General features: G+C 39.4%; 1 protein-coding gene across 2 annotated transcripts; it reads right to left on the reverse strand.

Moving 5' to 3' along the window:
* Window positions 1–12,505: 12,505 nt before the first annotated feature.
* On the reverse strand, window positions 12,506–16,771 carry LOC122084998 (protein mago nashi homolog). 2 transcript variants are annotated; one of them, XR_006141984.1, is made up of 4 exons: window positions 16,399–16,771; window positions 16,089–16,265; window positions 15,850–15,958; window positions 12,506–12,769 (listed from the first exon to the last, which is right to left on the reverse strand). XR_006141984.1 is itself a non-coding variant. In XM_042653419.1 (3 exons), exons 1-3 carry the CDS (start codon window positions 16,612–16,614, stop codon window positions 12,710–12,712), a joined length of 453 nt encoding a protein of 150 aa, XP_042509353.1. In that variant the 5' UTR covers window positions 16,615–16,770; the 3' UTR covers window positions 12,506–12,709. The 2 variants fall into 2 exon arrangements, 1 of the variants encoding a protein (XP_042509353.1); XM_042653419.1 differs by lacking the exon at window positions 15,850–15,958 and having other exon boundaries at window positions 16,399–16,770.
* Between the last annotated feature and the right edge of the window lie 5,445 nt (window positions 16,772–22,216).

Consider the following 22,216-nt stretch of genomic DNA (forward strand, 5'->3'; position numbering starts at 1 on the left):
GGGACCCACTGTAGAGTTTTCAGTCGAGGACTGGTGGGTCCCTGAAGATCTTAGGCATGGGGCCGAGTGCCCGTGCGAGAGTCGTGTTGTGAAATAGCAACACCGATACCTACACAGGAACCTTTTTGATTATTTTGGAAATATTATCCCTTTTGTACTCTGGATGCTTAAATTGTATTTCTTGTGTATATATTACACCTACGCGCCCAAATGTAAATGTATTATATAATATAATTTGGGTGTCAAGAGTATTGATATATTTACAGGTATGTACATGTAAGATTTCCACTAAAATACTGAATTTACTTGACTTAGCGTGAATGTGTTTACTGTGCTGTAGTTACTGTATCAGATGATCCTGGTAGGTTTTGGGTTAACAGGTGTTAACTTGGTCATCGGTTTGATTCTGTATGGAACTGGGTGTGACAGCGGTGGTATCAGAGCTAGATGCTCTACCCACTCACAGCATACAAATTAGATCTAATAGAGTCTTATAATAGGACCCTAGGGTTGGGTAAACATAAAAACCTTAAAGAAATAAAATCTGTAATAAGATGAAAAAGTCTAAATATTTGCATTTCATTGCATGCATGAGTGTAGAACTCAAAAAAACTAATTGGTTAATTCCATAAACCATTAAGTTAAATATTAACAAATTTGGGCAGCATAACGTCGCTATATTGAATTTTCAAAAATTATACACAAGTCACCTAATAATCACATACATAAACATAATCACAAACTAGGGTGACACACACTATCACCGCCAATCCACAACAAAATAAATCAAAATAAGTAAAACCATCCAAAAGTTATAAACCACCACATAAATACTACCAAGTGCCAACCCATAAAAGTGTATCAGAATATACAACACCTGGATATCAAAATCACCATCATCAAAGATAGAAAAGAAGGAATGTAGAGGAAGAAGCCGTTATTCTATTAATCGTCATCGTCATCGTCATCCACGATGAAGGTTTTCCCACCTGAAGGACGTGAGGTGCACTCGAAGTGATGGTCATAAAAGTCAAACTTGTCATTTGTCGTGGTGACCTCCTTTATCAGACAGAAGTCGACAACAACTTCGTTAGAAACCCTATCCAAGTCCTCGGTTTAGTACTTGAAACTGGCCTCTAATCTTCCTAGTCGGTGCTGTACCACCAAACCTTGGGTGATCCTATCCTTTATGCACTCAGAAATTCAATCTTGCCCTTCCTTTAGGGCACCAATGCTATCCATCAGCTTCTGAAAATCAAAATCCCCACCTAAATGTGGTAGAGCTATAAAATGTGGATCTACAGCCTTAGACTCTAAGGGCTCCTCGAGGATCTCATCATCGTCAATCTCCTCCTTGTCTGGATGAGGAAAATAATCCTCATCCTCCCCGTTCACGTACTCTGCCTCCATATCTTCTGGCCCGTGCTCTTCAGCTTCCTATGATGGCCCCATTGGCATTGGTAACCCCATCCTCTTCAAGTTCTCTTTAGTGAAATTGTCCCCTCAGTATTTTCCTTCCTCACTTGTTAAATCCACCTGGAAATACTCAAACACTTGGTAAGCGACCTACCATAGGGGAAGTCGGAGTCATTGGGGTGAGTGGCTTGGTATTCCATCGTCTTCATCATAATGTAGGGGAGGAAAAGTTGGGAGGCACCCTCTTCCAAAGCCACGAGAATGCAGTAGGCAAGGTAGGCTGTTATAAAGCTTACCTGGTTCATGTGGCCCGCTCTGGGAAGCAGGTTAAACTGAACCAAATGGGCGAATGCACAAGCATCTGCATTATAAGCCATCTCGAACAAGGGACGCTCCTTGTGCCCACATTGCCCACATATGGTCTCAAAGATGCTCTCTTGCATCTTGACACTCAAACCCAGACCCACAACCTTGATCCGTGGGGGATTATAGAAGTGAACACCCTCGGCAAAAATACCCAAAATCGCCGCCAACAAGTCCACAGTCAATACAATGTTTACTCCCTTCACCAAGTTGGTAAGAGAGTATTCCCTATTCTCGTAAGAGGCCTCCAAATTGTAATAGAAATACCAGACGAGGTCCTCTTGACATAGACATTCAGGGTGGAGCATGGGTTGCCAACCCAAGACTGTAAATCTCTCCAACATCTGGTAAGCAGCAAAGTCATCAGTCAATACGGTCTTCTCCATTATGATCGGCCTCGTAGAGAAGATGGACCAGGTAACAGCTACCTTGACGCTGTGGAATAGACTCTCATCACAGTTCGTAGGATCGATGGAGGGGTTCCTTACTGGTCGGGCCCGTGATGAAGAGGAATCGGGGGTAACATTCCTTCCCCTAGAAGTAGTGGTCTTCCTCCTCTTGGAGGAGGAGGCAGCTTCTTTTCCTTTCCTTGAAGACATCATGAAAATACCAAAGAGACTTGTAAGTGAAAGGAAACAATGAATATGAAAAGAGTGTGATAAGAAGTATTTTAAAAAGGGGGGTGGTGAGATAATCGCTATGAGAAGAGACATGGATAGTGAAACTCCATAGTGCAATGAGCAATGTCAAAATGCTACGATGTTAAGTGGTGAAATTGAAAGGAGTATTATACATGGGTAAAGTTGAGACAATCCAAACGGAAAATAAGCGTGTGTCTATAAATGAAATCATTCAAAATATCTTACAAATGATTGATGGTGAATGGACATGGTGATATTTCATTCATAAGGGAAAGTAAAGAAATAGAAGAAACCCCCAATTTCCAAAGGTTTGATCACAAAAAGGGGGCTATGTATATCAAGGGAAAGGAAATATAGTCACACACAAATGGAAATGACTACTCTACGATTGTGTGTGTGCATTGAGAGTGGAGAGAATATCATTTGAACTATCAATTTGAAATAAAGAAGGAAAAAATGAGAATGAAACCCTAAAACAGAGAAATTAGGGCAAAGGTTGAGATTTTCTCTCTATAATCGGTCAAGCATGAACAATAAGCAATGGAAGTCAAAAATGAACTACCACGTTGTCAAGAAACAAACTTTCCATGGAAGAAAATGGGATAAAAGAGGAGATTATAAGATTCTACCATGAAAGAACACTGAAAACATCATCCTCAAAGAGAAAAAGGAAGAAGGAGAACTTACTTGTGGATTTGAGGAGATGAAGCGGAGTTGAAACAGCGAGTTGTTGAGTAGAATCGCGGGTTGAGGTGTTGGAATGGACCCTCAAATCACCCAAGTAGAATTTGGAAAGAAGAAAGAGAGAAAGTGGGAAAATAAGGGTTTTAAAAACCCCTTTTAAATGGTCTTGGATGAGACCGGCAAGCCACCGATCGACAGGCCCCTTCCCGACCTTATTTGTCGGTCTTACCCACCAGTTTGGGTTTCAAGGCCCAGAATGGTATGTGTTTGGAAATTTTAGTGTTTCGTGCTTAGTGGGCCCCAATTAGATGCATTTAAGGGTGTTTCGCCCCGTAGTTAGTCATTGTTGGGAAACCTAACTATGTATTGATAATTAATGTGGGCGTATTTGGTCATGAGGTGTGGTGCATCAATATAACCTATGATATAAAATGCATTTGATTGTGAATATATATACAAATGTCATGACATTCAATCAATGCTTACATTTTGGAATAATCCAGGTACAGAACACCATAGTAAGCATCAGATCCGGTGGTCGTGCCCGTGGTACCTCTCGTGGTCGACCACCCATTTCCCATGGTCCTCGAACCGTGGGGCAATCCTCACATCCACCACCATAAGTGGATCATGATTCAGAGGAAGTTCATGGTAATCCACTCGTGAACAACATCCTGGGTCTCCCATATATCATCACTCCTAGTGATGTGGCGACCTTTATACAACAGTTATAAAGGGACCTTTCAGCAGTAGTTGCTTCAGCAGCAATAAACCTTCATGGCTGCTATGCAACAATGCTTGAACCCTACTCTACATGGTCAGCCTCCTAGAGGGGTTATTCCACAGGACCCTCCAGTAGGGACAGGTGTTGGAGTACAACTTGGAGGAACACTACCTGAGGTTACACCTCAAGATCAACCAGGAGGTATCCCTCCGGTTCCACCATATGGCACTCTGCCATTTATGATGCTTCCACCTTATCCGTACTATCCATCTTATCTTCCACCAACCACCACTACGACAAAGGTGGTGGAATTTTTTAAGAAGTATATGCCACCCATCTTCACTAAGGTGGGTAATGACCCATTGGAGCCGGATCGATGGATCCAAGAGTTGGAGAAAGTATTTGATATAGTATAGTGAATAGAGGCATAGAAGCTTATCTGTGCAGGGTTGCAACTTAGAAATGAAGTTGATTCTTGGTGGAAAGCTTCCAAGCCTATATTGATGGCAACTCACCCGGAGCCTACATGGGAACAATTCAAGGAATTGTTCTTATCAAATTACTATCCAAAGAGCTTTAGAGACCGCAAAGAGGCGGAGTTTATGGCACTAACTCAAGGAGGCAAAACCATTCTAGAGTATCAACAATAGTTTGAAAGTTTGTTTTATTTTGCTCCTCGCCCTATTAGGTCGGCTGAGGAAAAATCCCAGAAATTTTTGAAGGGGCTGAAGACATCTATTGGTACAGTGCTGGAGGTGTTAGACTTAACTGATTATGCACAAATTGTGCAAAAGCCCAAGACAATGGAAGATAAGCAAAGGGGAGAGCCACCCCTTACATTGGGACTATGGAAGAGGGAAACCCATATGCTGATTCAGGTAGCCTAAGCAAGAGTTTTCGTGGATCATACTCCTATGATCCCACCTATAAACAGCCCTATAGGCATTTGGGTTATCCTTCCTGACTAGATAGTGGGCTGACCACGACATCATTCTGCCTGAACACTAGTGTGATGCCTATGGCACTGAGAACCCCTTATCCTCCAGCTGCACCAAGATCAGTACAAAGGGCTCCCGCTCTAGTTCAAGCATCATTGAAGCGAAGTTATAATTGTCATTCGTACGGGCACTTCGCTAGGGATTTCTAGTACCTAGCTACGGCACTGCTTAATCAGCCCCCTATTCATAGACCTACATTGACTCAGGGAAACCAGCCTTAAGGAAGGATGTATGCCCTAACAGCTGAAGAGGTTGAAGCCAGTACAGAAGTAGTAGTAGGTATACTTTAATTAAAAGACTTTGTGATTATAATTTGAGTAACCTGTTATACTAATATACAATGCAATGCTAGGTGTCTTACCTGTATCAGGTATACTTGCATACGTCCTATTCGATTCTGGAGCTTCGCATTCATTTGTGTCTAAGAGATTTGCTAAGAAGCTTAATGTGCCATCTAAGACCTTAGAATGCAAGTTAGTGGTTACCACTCCAACAGGCACTATAGAACAGTTGAAAGAAGTCTGTGGGTCGTGTTCAGTTGATATTAATGGGAAGAAACAGGATGCCCAACTTATCAAATTCAATGTGTAGAATTTTGACGTCATTCTGGGCTTGGATTCGTAGTCGGCTTATCAAAAAAATGTGATGTGTGCTAAGAAACAAGTTAAAGTGTTGGATGATAAAGGAGAAGAGCTTGTATATCAAGTTGAAAGGTCAAGGTGACCAAGAAAGATCATCATCTCTGCATTGTAGGCGGTGAAATTATTAGAAGATGGATGTCAGGGTTACTTTGCATTAGTACTAGATGTGGATGCAAATGTTACACAATTGGAGGAATTGAAAGTAGTCAAGGAATTCCCTGATATCTTCTCAAATGATCTAACCCAGCTACCGCCTGACAGAGAGTTGGAGTTTGCTATTGATCTAACTCCTGGAGCTACCCCAGTGTCTAAGGATCCTTATAGAATGGCACCAGTCGAATTAAAAGAGCTAAAGACATAGTTGTAAGATTTTTTGAAAAAAGGGTTTATACGCCCAAGTGTCTCATATTGGGTTGCACTAGTCTTTATTGTTAAGAAGAAGGATGGTAGTCTGCATATGTCCATCGATTACCAGGAACTAAACAAGGTAACCATTAAGAACCAGTACCCATTGCCAAGCATCGACGACCTATTTGACCAACTACAAGGTGCTAAAGTTTTTTCAAAGATTGGACTCAGATTGGTTGCTACCAGCTCAAGATTAAGAGCTATGACATACCAAAGACAGCTACAAAGATTAAGAGAACAAAAGTTATATGCCAAATTCAGTAAATACGAATTTTGGCTCAAGCAAGTTGGATCCTAGGACACGTGGTGTCTGAGAATGGGATCGAGGTGGACCCAGACAAAGTAAAAGTTGTAGTAGAGTTGGAAGTACCCAAGAATGTAATAGAGATCAGAAGCTTTTTGGGCTTAGCAAGTTATTACCGGTGCTTCATCGAAAATTTTTCTCGAATTTCGACGTCAATGACTAAGTTGACCAAAAAAGGTGTAAAGTTTGAGTGGTCAGAAGATGTGAAAATAACATCCAAGAAGTGGTTAGTGTCAGCTCCTGTATTGACCATTCCAAATGTTATAGGTGGGATGAAGTCTATACCGATGCATCTAAGATCAGTTGGGCTGTGTTCAGTAAGGTGGTAGCATAAGCATCTAGGAAACTCAAGGAGAATGAGAAAAACTACCCCACTCATGATTTAGAATTGGTAGCAGTCATCTTTGCCTTGAAGATCTGGTGTCATTATCTGTATGGGGAGAAGCATGAAATATACAGTGACCACAAGAGTCTTAAATACTTCTTCACCCAACGAGATTTAAGTATGAGGTAGAGAAGATGACTTGAGCTGATGAAGGACTATGATTGTGATATTCAGTATCACCTGGGTAAGGCTAATGTCATGGCTGACGCTATAAGTCGAATGGCCTAGACTGTATCACTTTCGTACTTAGTTGTCAGTCTACAATTGATACAAGAAGCGATGTTGATGGATGAAATCCTTCTATACAAAGGACCAACCTTGGACCTAGAACATCAGTCAGATGATGTTAAGCAGTTGACTATATCCTTATCAGCCTTACAGGTACACCCATCCATCAGACAAGAGGTGATAGCGAAACAATATTTAGATCCTGAATTGCAAAGGATCATGCTGAAAATTTAAAAGTAGGCAATGAATAACCCTAACTTCACAGTAGCCAACGACGGGGCCTTGCTATTTCGGGACAGGTTGTGTGTGCCCGATGATAAGGAGATACAGGACAAGATTGTGAAGAAGACACATAGTTCTGAATACTCCCTTCATCCCAAAAGTATGAAGATGTATAAAGATCTTAAACAAATCCATTGGTAGCCAGCAATAAAGACCACTATTGCCTTATATATAGTAAAATGTCTCGTGTGTCAGAAGATCAAGGCAGAAAGGCATCAACTATATAGTACTTTACAGCCACTCCCCGTACCGGAGTGGAAGTGGGATAGGATCACCAAAGATTTTGTCACATTGCTACCCAGTACATCAAGGGAATGGATGCAATGGCTTACCAAGACTGCTCATTTTATCTAGATTAAGACCAATTACTCTATGGATAAGTTTGCCCAACTTTATATGGATAACATAGTCCGTTTATATGGAGTACCGGTAAGCATTGTGTCAGATAGAGACCCAAGATTCACATCTAAATTCTGGAAAAGTCTCTAGCAAGCCTTGGGGACACAAGTGAATCTGAGTACTGCTTTTCATCCACAGACCAATAGACAATCAGAACGTACCATACAGATACTGAAAAATATGCTCAGGGCTTGTGAGATGGAAATGAATGGCAGTTAAGAAGAATACATACCTCTTATGAAGTTTGCTTATAATAATAGCTATCAAGCCACAATCGGGATGGCTCTATATGAAGTATTGTATGGCAAAAAGTGTAGAACACCCCTATATTGGGATGAAGTAGGTGAGAGACGGATGCTTGGACTAGAAATGATATAGATGATGTGTGATAAAATCGACATCATTCGAGAAAGAGTTAAAGCAACCCAATCGCACCAAAAGAGCTATGCAGATAACCGCAGGAAAGGACATTAAATTCTAAGAGGGAGAGAAAGTGTTCCTTAAAATCTCTCCTACCAAAGGGTTGCATAGATTCCACAGGAAGGGCAAGCTAAGTCCGAGGTATATTGGCCCATTTGAAATCTTGGCTCGAGTTGGCTCCGTAACTTATATGTTGGCTCTTCCGCCTTCCCTCAGCAATGTTCACAATGTGTTCCACGTGTCTATGCTGAAGCGATACATCCATGATCTATCACATGTGCTGCCCATGGAACCTAAATATTTATAAGTTGATATGATCTACGGAGAGCATCCGGCTAAAATCCTAGACCGAAAAATAAAGACTCTTTGCAATCGCTCCATCGCTTTTGTAAAAGTTCGATAGGCGAATCATTCGCTTGAAGAAGCATCTTGGGAAAAAAAGGATGATATCCAAGCCAAGTATCTTCATCTGTTCGGACAACAAGGTACTACAATTTTGAGAATGAAATTTTCAAAAGGGGGAGGGGTAAATGTGATACCCTACTTTCTAAACTCGGTCTAATTTTTCGGTTGGTTCGATTTGGTATTGCAGAACCTGAATCAGAGCGAATCGAGGCGAGTACCTTATAGAACATGATGGCAAGGGTGACTCTGAACTCAGGCTAGCCAAATGAGTTGGAGTTGGAGTCAGTGTCTAGTGAAGTCCGTGTACCTAAGCCATCACTTGTGCGTATCTCAAGGCCATGTATGCATAATAAAGGTACGCAACAGTATTTTATATCAAGTACATGTGTTGATCAATTACCGAGAGTGAAATACGTGTTAGGGTCGAGCCCCATTGAAAGTCTCGATATTTTTGCTAAGTTTTGGCTGACTGGTGGGTGGTCATGGATGGGTCGGACCCACCAATGTGACCTACCACTCTAGTAATTAGATATTTTGACCCCACTATAAATAGCATTTATTACCTTTCTTTCCCCACATTTATTGTTTTACACGATGGGTGAGAAAAGTAAAGAAGAGAGAGAAGAGAAGAAGAAGGAAGAAGTGGGGGAGAAAATGCTTATTGTGCGTCGCCGAGGTTGAATCTTTCAATATCAATACCGGATTAATGATCCTCATCTCAAGATCTACGATTTGAGGTGAGTAAATTCCATATTCCTTAAACCCTTATAAAACCCTAAGCAAAACCCTCCGATTGGGGTAGCAATCCTTTGGATCTTATTATTATCTCTTGAGAATGTGAATCCAAGGTTCAATAAAGGTCCTACATGTTGTTTATGAAGGATTTAGAGGAAGACTTGTAATATTTGTAAAGCATTTGTTGATCTTTTGAGCTAAAGAGAAGATTTGGGATTTTGAGGTATTCTTGAGCAAAGAGGTAAGATCCATGCTCAAGACTTTGGATCGACCTTAGATCTAGGTTGGAATCATGATTTAGAGCCTTAGATTTGTGGAAAATGTGGTCGAATTGACCTGTGGTTGTTTTTCCAAGGTGGGATGAAGAATGAGAGAGAACAACAAAATCTCGGTTCTGATTGGTGGGTGCCTGGGAATGATTGAACCCCCCAATCCAACGTCCGCCTATCCTAGGTAGGCTGCTAGCTCGATCAGCGACTAAGACCGGTGAGTGACTTGGCTCACCGCTCCTTATCCGTCGATCCAAGCAAAGCTGCTGGCTCGACAAGCGGGGCGACGTGGCCCACCTCTCCTAGCCCGTCAGTCCAGGCAGAGTCCCTAGGTTGAGCAGTGAGCAAAGACTGGTGGGTGCCTTGCCCTTCAGTTGACATGGCAATCTGAATTTTAGGGTCCCAATTCGGCTAATTTGTCTGGTAACCTTCTCTAGTGATTCCAAATACATGGGGATCATCATACCTCATTGGTTATGAGCATAAAATAGAGATATACTAAACCCAACTCTTTTTATGATATATTGTATTAGAAACTCGCGTCATCGCATGTCTGATCTTCCTTATACCAAGTCAGTGGGAAGAGAGCATTGAATCAATTTATTCTTGTTGTAGACTAGCCATGACATCATATTATTATTGTGTAGACTAGTCATCCACGAGTGCCATTGCATGCATTGACGTGTGCATTATGAAATTCATTTATGATTTGACATACTGATATCTTTAATTGCTAAATGCCTATTTCTTTCTTATGATATGAGATGGATGACTTTAAACCATGGAATATGATGCTTTGCTAGACTAGATGCCATAGTCGACTTGGACACGAATGCATTGGTGACCCGTGGAATGGAACGTGGTGGTATTATGCAGTTGTACTATCTCACATAGGAGCATGTGGTTAGGAATGACATATCCCTGTGCTACGACCCTTCCCAGCAGGGGTTTAGGTGTTGGATATATCACTGGGGGGAAGCCCAAGGTTATGTACCAATGGTGGCGGTTAGAAGTACGCCCGACTGATCATTAGGACTATTGAGAACTTTTGTGATATAACAAGAGAGCTAATCGTACTGCTTTTAAATTAATGCAGGGCAAGACACATTTTACTTTAATGCAGGGAAAGACCCAATTTACTTTAATACAGGGCAAGACCCATTTTATTTCCTAATACCCACGATTGGCCTTCTCCGGCAACCATATGGGCGTATCGCGAGATGGGATTTGCGGCTCGTACCAAAAGCATACACGCATTGTGGTTACGAGTAGCACATAACCTATGACTTAGAATTGTTATCTAGGGGAACTAAGATAATAAAATGAACTGCATGCATATAAGTCTATTTGTATTGCGAATGCTTGTTTGGTATTTCTTTTCACTTACTGGGCTAGTGATCTCATCTCACGTGCACACCATTTTTAGATGATCTTACAGATCATCTGGCTGAGGAGCTAGAGTCAGGACCCACTGTGGAGTTTTTAGTTGAGGACTGGTGGGTCCCTGAAAATCTTGGGCATAGGGCCGAGTGCCCGTGCGAGAGTTGTGTTGCGGAATAGCAACACCGATACCTATACAGGAACCTTTTTTATTCTTTTGGAAATATTATCCCTTTTGTACTCTGGATGCTTAAATTGTATTTCTAGTGTATATATCACGCCTACGTGCCCAAATATAAATGTGTTATGTAATACAATTTTGGTATCAAGAGTATTGGGGTATTTACAGGTATGTACATGTAAGACTTCCATTGAAATACAAAATTTACGTCACTTAGTATGAGTGTGTATGCTATGCTGTGGTTACTGTATCAGATGATCCTAACAAGTTTTGGGTTAACAAATATTAACTCGATCACCAGTTCGATTCTATATGAAACAAGGTATGACACACACACACATACACACACACACTCTCTCTCTCTCTCTCTCTCTCTCTCTCTCTCTTTTACATGCCAAATGGCCACACGCGCATTTGTCCATGCAAGTTTACTGGTATATATATTCTTACGATGTGTTTGGTAGGGGTGTCAATCGTTCTTCCTCACTTTATGACCTCACACTATGATCAACCCATTTAAGTAATCGATCCTCATCAAGTACTGGTCTTTGATCAAACTACCAATAGTTATGCTAAATGGAAATGAGCCTTAAATGGATAAAAACACATTTATCTCTTAACGGGTTCTTAATCAATTTTAAATATGTCAGACTGTTAGACAGACTTCGGATCCCCTACAGAGAGCTGTAGTATGCTGGGGTCTATCCAACGACTGGGACCCTCACCACCCTCTACAGCCACCGTAGAAGATTTTTTTCGATTTTTTTGGCTTAGCTGTATCTGGCTGAGTAAGCCGGCTTTAAAAACGAGTGGGAAGTGGAGTGATTATCGACTCCTGACAAAGGAGACGTCTAGTGGTACTACCATAACCGTGTTTGAAGGATTGCAACATAATGTAGGAGACACTCCATGGTATCCATACATGGATTGCAACATAACGTAGGAGGCACTCCTAGTCCCTTTTGATTTTTCTCCAAATATATTGAAAGCAAGTCTCTTTCCAACAGAGAATGGATTGGTCATACGATAGTATTGAAAAGTTCGTCTAAAAATTAGCAGTCAAAGGCCCTTTTGATTTTTCTCCAAAGATTTCTGGCTTTTATTGGTAAGTATTCCACTTGACTCGAGAGAATTTGGGTCCCCTTTTGGGAGAATTTAATTTCAGAAACTGTGCAGTCAACCAAGTCATGACAATGAAAAAAAAAAAAAAAAATTATCAAAAACTATCATTTCCATTTAACTTGAACACCGTTAGAGTTAAAAGGACAATTGTAATTTTCAAAACCCTTATGAGTGCTATGAATATCGGGCATAATACGGGGATCCAGCTCTTCTCCGACGACCATTCAAGGGTTGGGAGGGCTGTGATGTGCATCTCAACACCTATCAACACCTAGAGATATGTGTTCAAGCCCTCCCAGCCCTTGGATGAGTCATCGGGGTTGGAGATGATCTTTTTGCCAAGAATACGGGAGGTCTATGTAATTTTCTCTTGTGCGCAATTACTCTACTTTGTAATCAGCATAAGCCCTCAATCCTAGTGTTTCCACCTTTTGAATTGTCTGAGCATTAATGAACCCTTGCACCAATCAGTGTTAGGTTTATGGATGCATCATGAAGGCTGAAGGGGCTGTCGTCGGAGAAAAATTATGTAACAACTCCCACACTACCTTCACCTTCTGTGGAATTCAGAAGTCAAATATATCAAAACCCACACATGAAAACATAGGCACAAAGGAACATTTAAATGCAAGAACAAAACCGACAAGGATGCCTATATTTCCCCGCGTCTATCAAAACCACATTATAGTTCCTCAGCAATTCAGATCAAAGCTGTGCTCCTTGGTTATATTGGCTTGATCTTAAAATGCAGAGAGATGAGAGAGAACACAAAGCACTTAAGATCCTGCAAAGACAGATTGAGTAGCATGTATCATGAAAACTTGCAGAATCAACTCCATACAATTTAATATATAGAAGCTAGGGGACATGGCATTGCAAGGCCTGCATCTGAATAAAACCAAAACAAGACAAAAGATTTCCACTAGTCAGAAGACTCAAAACAGGAAAGGTTAACTCAAACAAGTGGGTATCTGGGCACATCAAGTGGATATAGAAGACATTCCCACACCAAATGCTAACTGTCAAAATAGCAAAATAAACTTGTTCAAACAATTTATCAAGCATACCAACTTAAGTGTAGGAAGGATATTTTGAAATTTAAACCACCCATTCAACCTTAGCTTGGCTGATAGAGCCTCAAAATGCCAAAATTTTGTATGGGCTGGCACCTATCTTAAAAACACTAGTAAATGAGGAGACTCAAACCCAGCCCCTCTCTTTTGTAATGTAATGCCTCAACCACTAGAACATAAGCACTTGTTGGGTTTAATGCAAGAATGTTTATATATATATATATATATATATATACATACATACATACATACGAGTAAATATGCACATGTGACTTTGGGGTGTGTGTATGTGTGTGTGTGTGTGTGTGTGTGTGTGTGAGAGAGAGAGAGAGAGAGAGAGAGAGAGAGACAGACAGACAGAGAGAGAGAGAGAGACAGACAGAGAGAGAGTTGAGTAGTGACTCTTAACTCAAAGTATAATTGTACAATAATTAAATATAAATTGGAACTTATATTTACAATTATGATAATTTACAATTTCTACAGATTTCACCGATCAATATATCCTTAGTCGAGATCAATATAGTAGTTGCACTTCCTACACCTATCATTTGTGTTTCCAACTTCTACTCCCGAGGCTGACAGAGAGAATGAAGCGGGGATCTCCAGATCTATGCTTATTTTCAATTCCCCGAAGCATTTCCTCACTTACTACTCCGTTCCTCGTCTCTGGGTGCCTAAGTATCCACCATAAGCTGGCATTACCGCAACATTCCCCAATGCTGGAGAATGAAAATATTATTTCGAGTAAAATTTGTCACTTTCAAGTTTCTAACTTATTGAAATGTTGAGCTTACTTGGTCTAGCTCATCAATTAATATCGTGGTCCGTAGTAAAATTGTAAAATTCATAACCAAGTCCCTCCTTCAGAATTCGCCACTAAGCTTCTATCACTATTCCTTTTAGTTCTGATCACTAGACTTGGGTTTTTCCGTCCGTTCAGTCCAAACACTGCTCTGTTTTCTTTAATTATGATTCCAGTCCTAATTGCACCCTTTAATACATCAGAGATCTGGATTCCATACTTGATTGGAATCAATGTCCATTACATGGTATGTTGAGAGCTATCAGATCTCTCCTAAATCTGTCCTATCCGGTTCCTCGATTCTGAAACTGATTATCAGTCTTATCAATCTGCAATTTGAGTATCTGATTTGCTATTCAATCAATTTACTTTTGTTACAGACATATAACCAAATATGCCGTGTGCAAGCCATATATAGTAGGTCTTAGGGTTTAATAATCCACATTAGGGATTCCTTGCACACCAGATTGAGAAAATGGAATTACCATATAAGTTTACAAGAAAAGTAAATAGATTTCGACCTCCAGCACAAGGATTTAGACATCTAGTCAATAGAACAAAAAAGACAATATAATAGCACTAAATAACAGATCTTTAAACCTATCTGTTGAGGATCAAAGGGGTGAGAAGGTAAAATAATTTTCTAGCCTAATAGAGTAATGTGATTCTGAGATGATAGGCTCTTCTCTATACCAATGTCTTTCATATTCTCAAGGTGGGGATCATGAAGAGATATGTGGTAAACTCCAAAATAGAAAGTAAAACTCAAATAGAAATGAGGAAGACAATAGCCAATCCAGACTTTGGATCAGGCTTATACCACTGTTAAGGAGGGGCCTCAAGAAGGTATTATTTTGTCAAAAGGTGGACTGGAGATGATGGCTGGATCTGGAGTTTCAGGACCATGAAGTTCTCTGCAGAAAACAACACCAGAGAGCCGCAAGGATGGAAAGTTGGTCTTCAAGTCTTATCTCTATTGGAGCTTGATGGATTAACCTTCAAGAGTATGTACAAAAAACTCCAGGACTACAGTCCTCCAAATGCCTCACATATGTTTCACAGTTGCTGAACAAACAAAATAGAAACAAAAAAATTGATGGAGAAGAAAAAGGTGGAACAAAGAAAGGAAAAGATACGGTTGAGCCTCCCACCCAAACCTAGGTTAGAATTCCACTAATCTCACTAGGGTTTCTGCATCCCACAGACTGTGCCTCTCACAGTAACAACATAAAGCCATTTCTTTTAGCGAACTTCAAATCGTGGGGAGCAATAACAGGCCCTCTCTTATATTTATAACAACTGCCTTGATTACAAAAAAAATAAATCCTAATACTCTTAATGACTAAGAAACAGAAAAATGAAACTAACTACTTAATCATGTATAGGACTTGAATCCCTAATATTTGGGCTCATAGAATTGACACATACAGCAGTAATCCCAAAAATGTAAAGCCAATAGCCCATATAACCCATTGGACACTCAAAAAGTACACATATTAGTCCATTCTTGGTCCACTTTGATTTTCTGATTTGCTGCTGCCCTTCTTGTTCTTTTGAACTACATCAAAGATTATAATGAATAATTAAAGCATAAGAACACCCCAAAATTAGAGCCCCTTTCACTCTCATGAAGGAACAAGTGATGAAATATTCTTGAGCTGCTGAACAATATGTAGATCATAATCGATCAATCAAATTTACAAAGCCACGTCCCAACTCCTAGAATTTGGAGGACTGCCATGTCTACACAGGGCAGTCGTATGATCTCATCAATCCACAAACAATTCTTTCCCATAATTAATAATCTATTCAAAAAATAAATAAGTAAAATATCCTAAAATCTGGGATTCAGAACAAACTCATTAGTATGAGTAAAGACACACGAGAATTTCTTTGTAACATAAATGAGTAACTGACAGTTACTCCTATACTAAAGTAATTAGGTAATGGGGATGGATTAAAGTCGTGACTATTTTGTTAACTCACCATGGGCTCGGTTAGAGGTGGAGTTCTCATCTTATGCTCCAGAATTGCAATGGGAATGGACGACCATAGGCAAGATTAGCATTCATATCCCGCCATAAGAGCTACCATTCTGCTACAATATATTTTAGCCATGCAATGAAGGATATCTCCATAATTGACCGAACCGTGGAATGCAAAACCTGATGATATAAGAAAGAGACAATCCCAAACATCTGAAAAGAAAAGAAAAAAAGGGTTACCTGGACAAGGTAATAGAAGATGCGAAGTCCTTCAGGATCTTTGCTGCTCTGAACATCGACGAGAGAGCCAATCTTCGAAGTGGTGAAAGAGATGTGCTCGTTCCCAATCACAATCTCAAGCTCCTGCCGCCCAACTAGGTCGGGTTCCGGCCAGTTGTTATCATCTTCCTTCATTATCTGTAAATATCATCAAATACAACCAAATTTCACAAACTCGTAGAGAATTTCGTAGAAAACAAGAAAAAGAAAAACCCTAGAAAGGAAAAAAGAAGAGAAAGAGAGAGAGAGAGAGAGAGAGAGAGAGAGAGACCTCGCTTTCGGAAATTATTCTGCGGCATTCCTTAATAACAGCGGAGGTGAGGAAGACTTCCTTAGGGATCATAGTGTCGTTCTTGTAGTTAGAATTGTTGGCGTATCGAAGCTTCCCATTGGGACGAAACTCGAACTCCAAGAACTCATGCCCGAACTTCCCTTTGTGCCCTACGTAGTACCTCAAATATATCTTCCCGTTGTCTTCGGCTGCCATCTTCCTCTCTCTCTCTCTCTCCCCTTCTGCAATTATTCTTTGAAGAGAATAGTAAGATCATTACCTATAAAAGCTTGGACGCAAAGGAGCCACATTTTTTTTAAATACTTCACTTGCCGCGGAAAAAAAAATCTGAAGGATCCTTTCAGGTTCAGGGGATTTACAGAGGTTTAGAGTTCGATTATATGGCGGGTAAAGAGGTCTGGTTCGATCTTGGACCATTTGATGATTTCAGACTTGAAACCCGGCCTGCTATGTTTGATATGTTGGTCCGATCTTCTAACTGCTAGTGTTAGACGCATGATTTGAGGAATTGGATCGGATCGATTGAAATCAGTCAGATTGGATCGATATCGATCTTGACTCTTGACCAATAATTTTTAGTTGATACAGTATCGGTGAATTGGTATAGGCTAAGGTAAAACAGTTGAAAAATGATTTTTAAATTGAAATCAGGTGTATTATGTTTAAACCATATCGGTCTGCATCAATATTGGATTGATATCAACATTGACCAATCCCATTTTCGATACCACATTCTCAAACAACATTCATTGCTTACTAGTAGGACTAAGTTAGGAAAAATGAGACGTACAATATATGCCCGTGTATACATTATTGCGTACATCTTCTCACATACCATTCATGGGCCCACACTTTCTTTCCTTTTTAACCTCTATTGGATGATTCATCATCCTCCCCTTTTCTTGATGCAAAGCTGCACTTTGCCGTCATAGAAAACCCTCTTACTTCTAGATATTAGCCATTAGAGAGGTGGTGGAGTGAGAGTCATAAGTAGAATGAGACCTATAGCCCAAGATGTGCCTAATGGGAGTCAAACTTATGACGTCTGAGTTTACAACTTGTACCAAGTTCGTTGCTCACCAACTACGCTACCCCTTTATGTTTCAATAGGCTGACTACACAATTTTAAGTCCAACCTAAAGGGTGGATCCGAGCAAATTCAGTTTAAGCATTTACCCATGTAACACCCCCAACCCCACCCTATGAGTAAGGGCCTTCACCAAAAGCAATCACCACACTTCTGTTGCGCACTTTGATAATATTATTAAAATACATAACAATTTATCTCAAATTTAATTATACAAACCAAGTTGCCTGTATTAAATCACAATAAAATACAATAATTCCCAAAATTACAATTCCTTAATTATTGTTCAAACGGTCTTTCCTTGCTACTAAGCTAGATCTGAGAAACAAAAAGTTGTAATGGAGTGAGCTAAACAAAATTAGCTCAATAAGATGGAACATGACATAGTCATACGTAGTAATATATATATATATATATATTCCATCAAAACCAGCCATGAGTTAGAATATTATAGAAGCCAAATTTCAGATTAATAATTCCCGTTAAGTTATTATTTTTGCACTGCTAAAAATTAGCATATTACATCACAAATATAATCAATGGGATGAGACTCAGGTTCTTGGCACTCAGAATCGATAATGGGCTTCTATGAAGAGGAAAATTATGTTCCTTAACATCACACTCTTACCTCACCCCTGGTCCACATACTCAAACACAATGAAATTGTGAGTGAAAAGCTCTTGGCTCTCGAAATCAGACATTGCTCTTAATATCACGCTCTTGCCTCACTCTTATGCTCAACAATTCTATCCTAATACATAACTTTCTGTTGAAAGGGTTGTAGTCCACCGACATTCCATTCCATAATCCCCCAAAACAATAGTTCTCATAATGATTTTGATAAAGTTAAACCATGCACTTCTTTCGTAAGAATAAAATTATACATCCAAAATATGCATTATAAATCATAAACTTGTATTCAGTCATCACTGTGGGTCTCGACATTCGAGTGGAACAGGATATTGATGGTACGCGACCTTAGTGGTCTTCCTCTACTATCCCATACCAGTAGGTTATGTTAGATTTATGGGCTAAATTAATTATTCGGGTTGATTAAATGGGTGAGAGTCAAATTGTATGAACTGGTTCGGTCCACTCTTAAGCTTAGGGATATGCTGGCTCAACCCATTGTGGTTTAGGGTTTTGAGTGCAGGACAGTATTATAAATACTAGGTTTTGGGTCCCTACAGCCATTATTCACTCTTCCCCACTTTACCACTAAAGTGAGAGAACCAAGGAGGTTTAAGGGGTTGTAGAAGATCCATAGCCAAGCCAATAGAGTGAAAGTGGGAGTGACCAACATCAATCATCTTCAGCATACTAGGTGAAATGTACAAATCGATCCTCCATAATTTTATTAGATTCGTGTTCTTGTTTTTCCTGTGTGGTTTCCTCCATAGGGTTTCAATCTCAAACCCATAGGGAGTTCTAACAATTGGTATCAGAGCAGACCACATGGGACAAGAATCGATTGAATTTTTCTTGTACATGAGGATTTTGATTATTACTTAAAACCTGATTTGATTAAAAATCATGAAAATCATAAAAATCGTAATTTTACCACCACTTAAATATCCTGTATGGGAAAACTTTCTTCACAAAAGTTGTAGATCACGAGAAGACGGTCGCGGCAGCATGCCGCAAGTCACCGAAAACTTCCAGACGCGTCGGCACGCTCCGCTGGAAACCGGCTACCGAAGGAGAGAGAAAAAAAAAACGGAGGCGAGTCATCGCCGGTTCAACTCGGAAACCCTACCGATTTGACTTGGGACACAGTGGGTCAACTCATGTGCACTATTTGACTCGGTCAAAGGTTGACCGGGTCGTTGACCAATTGACCCGAATTTGACCCGGAACTCATATGCCCGAACCGGTTGGTTTGGATTGATTTAAAAAAAAAAAAAACTTAAAGGCTTGTTTGGTTTTTATTCCTTTTGCGTTTTTTATTTAAACTACTTTAAATTTCATTTAAAGGTTCGTTTTAAGGCGAAATTGAAATCTGTTTTTTGCGTTGGATTCCTTGGTTCGGGCCACATTTAATGATCTAATTTTTAATATGACATATTTATTTGAAATTTTATGTTGTATTTGGTTTCAATTTGTTCCTTTTGGGTTTTTTTTTATTTAAACTACTTTAAATTTCATTTAAAGGTTCGTTTTAAGGCCAAATTGAAATCTGTTTTTTGCGTTGGATTCCTTGTTTCGGGCCACATTTAATGATCTAATTTTTAATATGTCATGTTTATTTGAAATTTTATGTTGTATTTAGTTTCAATCATTGAAACAAAATGGCATAAATCAATGCTTTGAAAAATATATATGTTATTGGTTACCATGAAATTGAGAAGTTTTTTTTTTTTTTAAATTGAGATATATTAATATGGAAAAGGGTGTAAGCTTCCGCTCATTCTTAGTTGCAAAGTAATTTTGCTTTAGGAAACCATGAAATGATGAGGTGGAATCCACCAAAGTGGTACATCTTATTATTTCATGATTTTCCACAGGGAAACAATGTAGGTGACATTTGCCCAAAGGTGATGTCACCAAAGTTAAGAAAATGACAGTAACCTAGAGGTTCCTAAGCCCAAAGGTGAGGGGATTTCAAAAGTTATTGTTCTTTTCACAGTAAATATAAATTTACAAGAGGACCAGTGCATTCTTAGCCCAAAGGATAGGAATGTAGTTGCGGTTGTGACTCTTGTATGGTTATTGTTGTCCTAGTGACATTTATATGTATGTTTTGAACATAAAGATATATATCTCCAATAGGAAAGATATGATAGAACTGAGTGAAACCCACCAAAGTGGTACATTCAGTTCGATTGTATCTTCTCCAACAGTAAAGGTGATACTTTCCCAAAGGTTATGTCATCAAGGTTTGAGGATAATCATCTACATTTCAGAAAGGGACATTGAATTTGGAGTTCTTTTGCCCAAAGGTGATTGAATTCCAAAGTTAGTGTTGTTTTCACAGTTAAAAGAATAATATAAGAGCATCAGCTAATTCCTGTCCCAAAGGATAGGGATACATTTTTAGTTGTAACTCTTATTTAAAATATATTGATGGTATTACATGCTTTTATATTATGGTTTATATTTTGATATTTGGCATGTATTGTGTTGTTGTTACTGCTGTAGTAAGATGGTCATTCCCTCAAGTTATGTATCTTCCATCCCAATACTCACTGGTAACAACTATCAAAAGTGGGTGGAGGAATTAGAATTGCATTTAGGTCTTCTTGACTTAGACTTGGCACTTAGGGAGCCTAAACCTGAGCCTCTCACAGACTCGAGCAGAAGTGCTGAAAGGACTAAGTTTAAGAAATGGACTGAAGCAAACAGAAAGTGCATACTGGTTTTAAAAAAGGCAGTTTCTGAAATTATACGTGGGAACATAGAGATCAAAGACACTGCAAAAGAATTCCTGGATGCTATTAAAGGTAGATTTCAACACAACAAGAAAGCTGAGAAAACCACATTGATGACCAGGCTAATGAATACAAGGTATGATGGATGTGGGAGTGTTAGAGAATACATTTTGGGTGTAGCTACTGATGCTGGTAAACTTAAGGATCTTGGAATACAGATCGATGAAGAATATATTGTACGTATTGCACTGAATACCCTCCCTAGTCAGTATAAGGTTATCCAATCTACCTACATTGCACTGAAGGACGATTGGAGCCTAAATGAGCTCATTTCCATTTGCACTCAAGAGGAAGAAAAATTGAAACAAACTAGGTTTGAGAGTGCACATGCAACTTTTCACAAGGGATCTTCTGGTGGACCAAGCAGAAGGAACAAAAATTTTTCCAACAGAGGAAGCGTCAAGCCATATGACAGGACTAATAGCTCTCAAGAACTTGACACATCTCAAAAGGCTCAGGATGAAGAGAATACCAACAACGTAGAGTGTTTTTGGTGCCATAAGAAAGGACATGTGAAGAAGGACTGTTTTATTTTCAAGAAATGGTTAGAGAAAAGGAAGAATTCTGGGGCTGATAAGCAGAATGATACTAATAAAGGGTGAGGTAGACTGATCATCAGCAATTGAGAGCAAGTAAAATTTGGTCACATCAAGTAGTTAGGATTTCTTTACATACAGTTGTTTGAAATGCTTGATTAGTGGGAGTTCTGGTTTTGTTTAGTATTTGTTTATGTTTTGAACCTTAGCCCATATGTTTTGGGGCACAGTTTGATGAATTATGGTTAAGTTTTAGCATTTACATTATGCACAGTTATTTCTTGAAATATTTGGTTTATGATTTCATTTGAAAATGTTTTTATAGGCAGTAATTGTCTCAGTTTATAGGCAATATTTTGTCACAATTCAAAAGGTAATGTTTGCCACATTTTAAGACAGTATTTGTCACAGTTCATAGGCAATATTTGTCACAGTTTATAGGCGGAAGGCCACAGTTAGATATTAACCACAGGTCAAAGGCGATTTGCCACAGTGAAGGTTAATATCTCAGTTAAGGACCTACATAGAATGACAACAGTGTAATTTGAGGATATGTCAATGTTTCTATGATGGTATCCCACATAGATTCGTGTTAAGAAACTTACTTATGTTTGTAATAACAAAAAGTTGTATGCCGTATATTGAGGTGTATCTTCTGCTGTTATTCGATGTGAGTGGTTTTTCAACTGAATCACAGTAAGAGTGGTTAATGTAATAAGATTCTATGGCCACACCAATTTAAAAGA

This window comes from Macadamia integrifolia, chromosome 7 (assembly GCF_013358625.1).
Source record: "Macadamia integrifolia cultivar HAES 741 chromosome 7, SCU_Mint_v3, whole genome shotgun sequence".
Classification (NCBI taxonomy): Eukaryota; Viridiplantae; Streptophyta; class Magnoliopsida; order Proteales; family Proteaceae; genus Macadamia; species Macadamia integrifolia.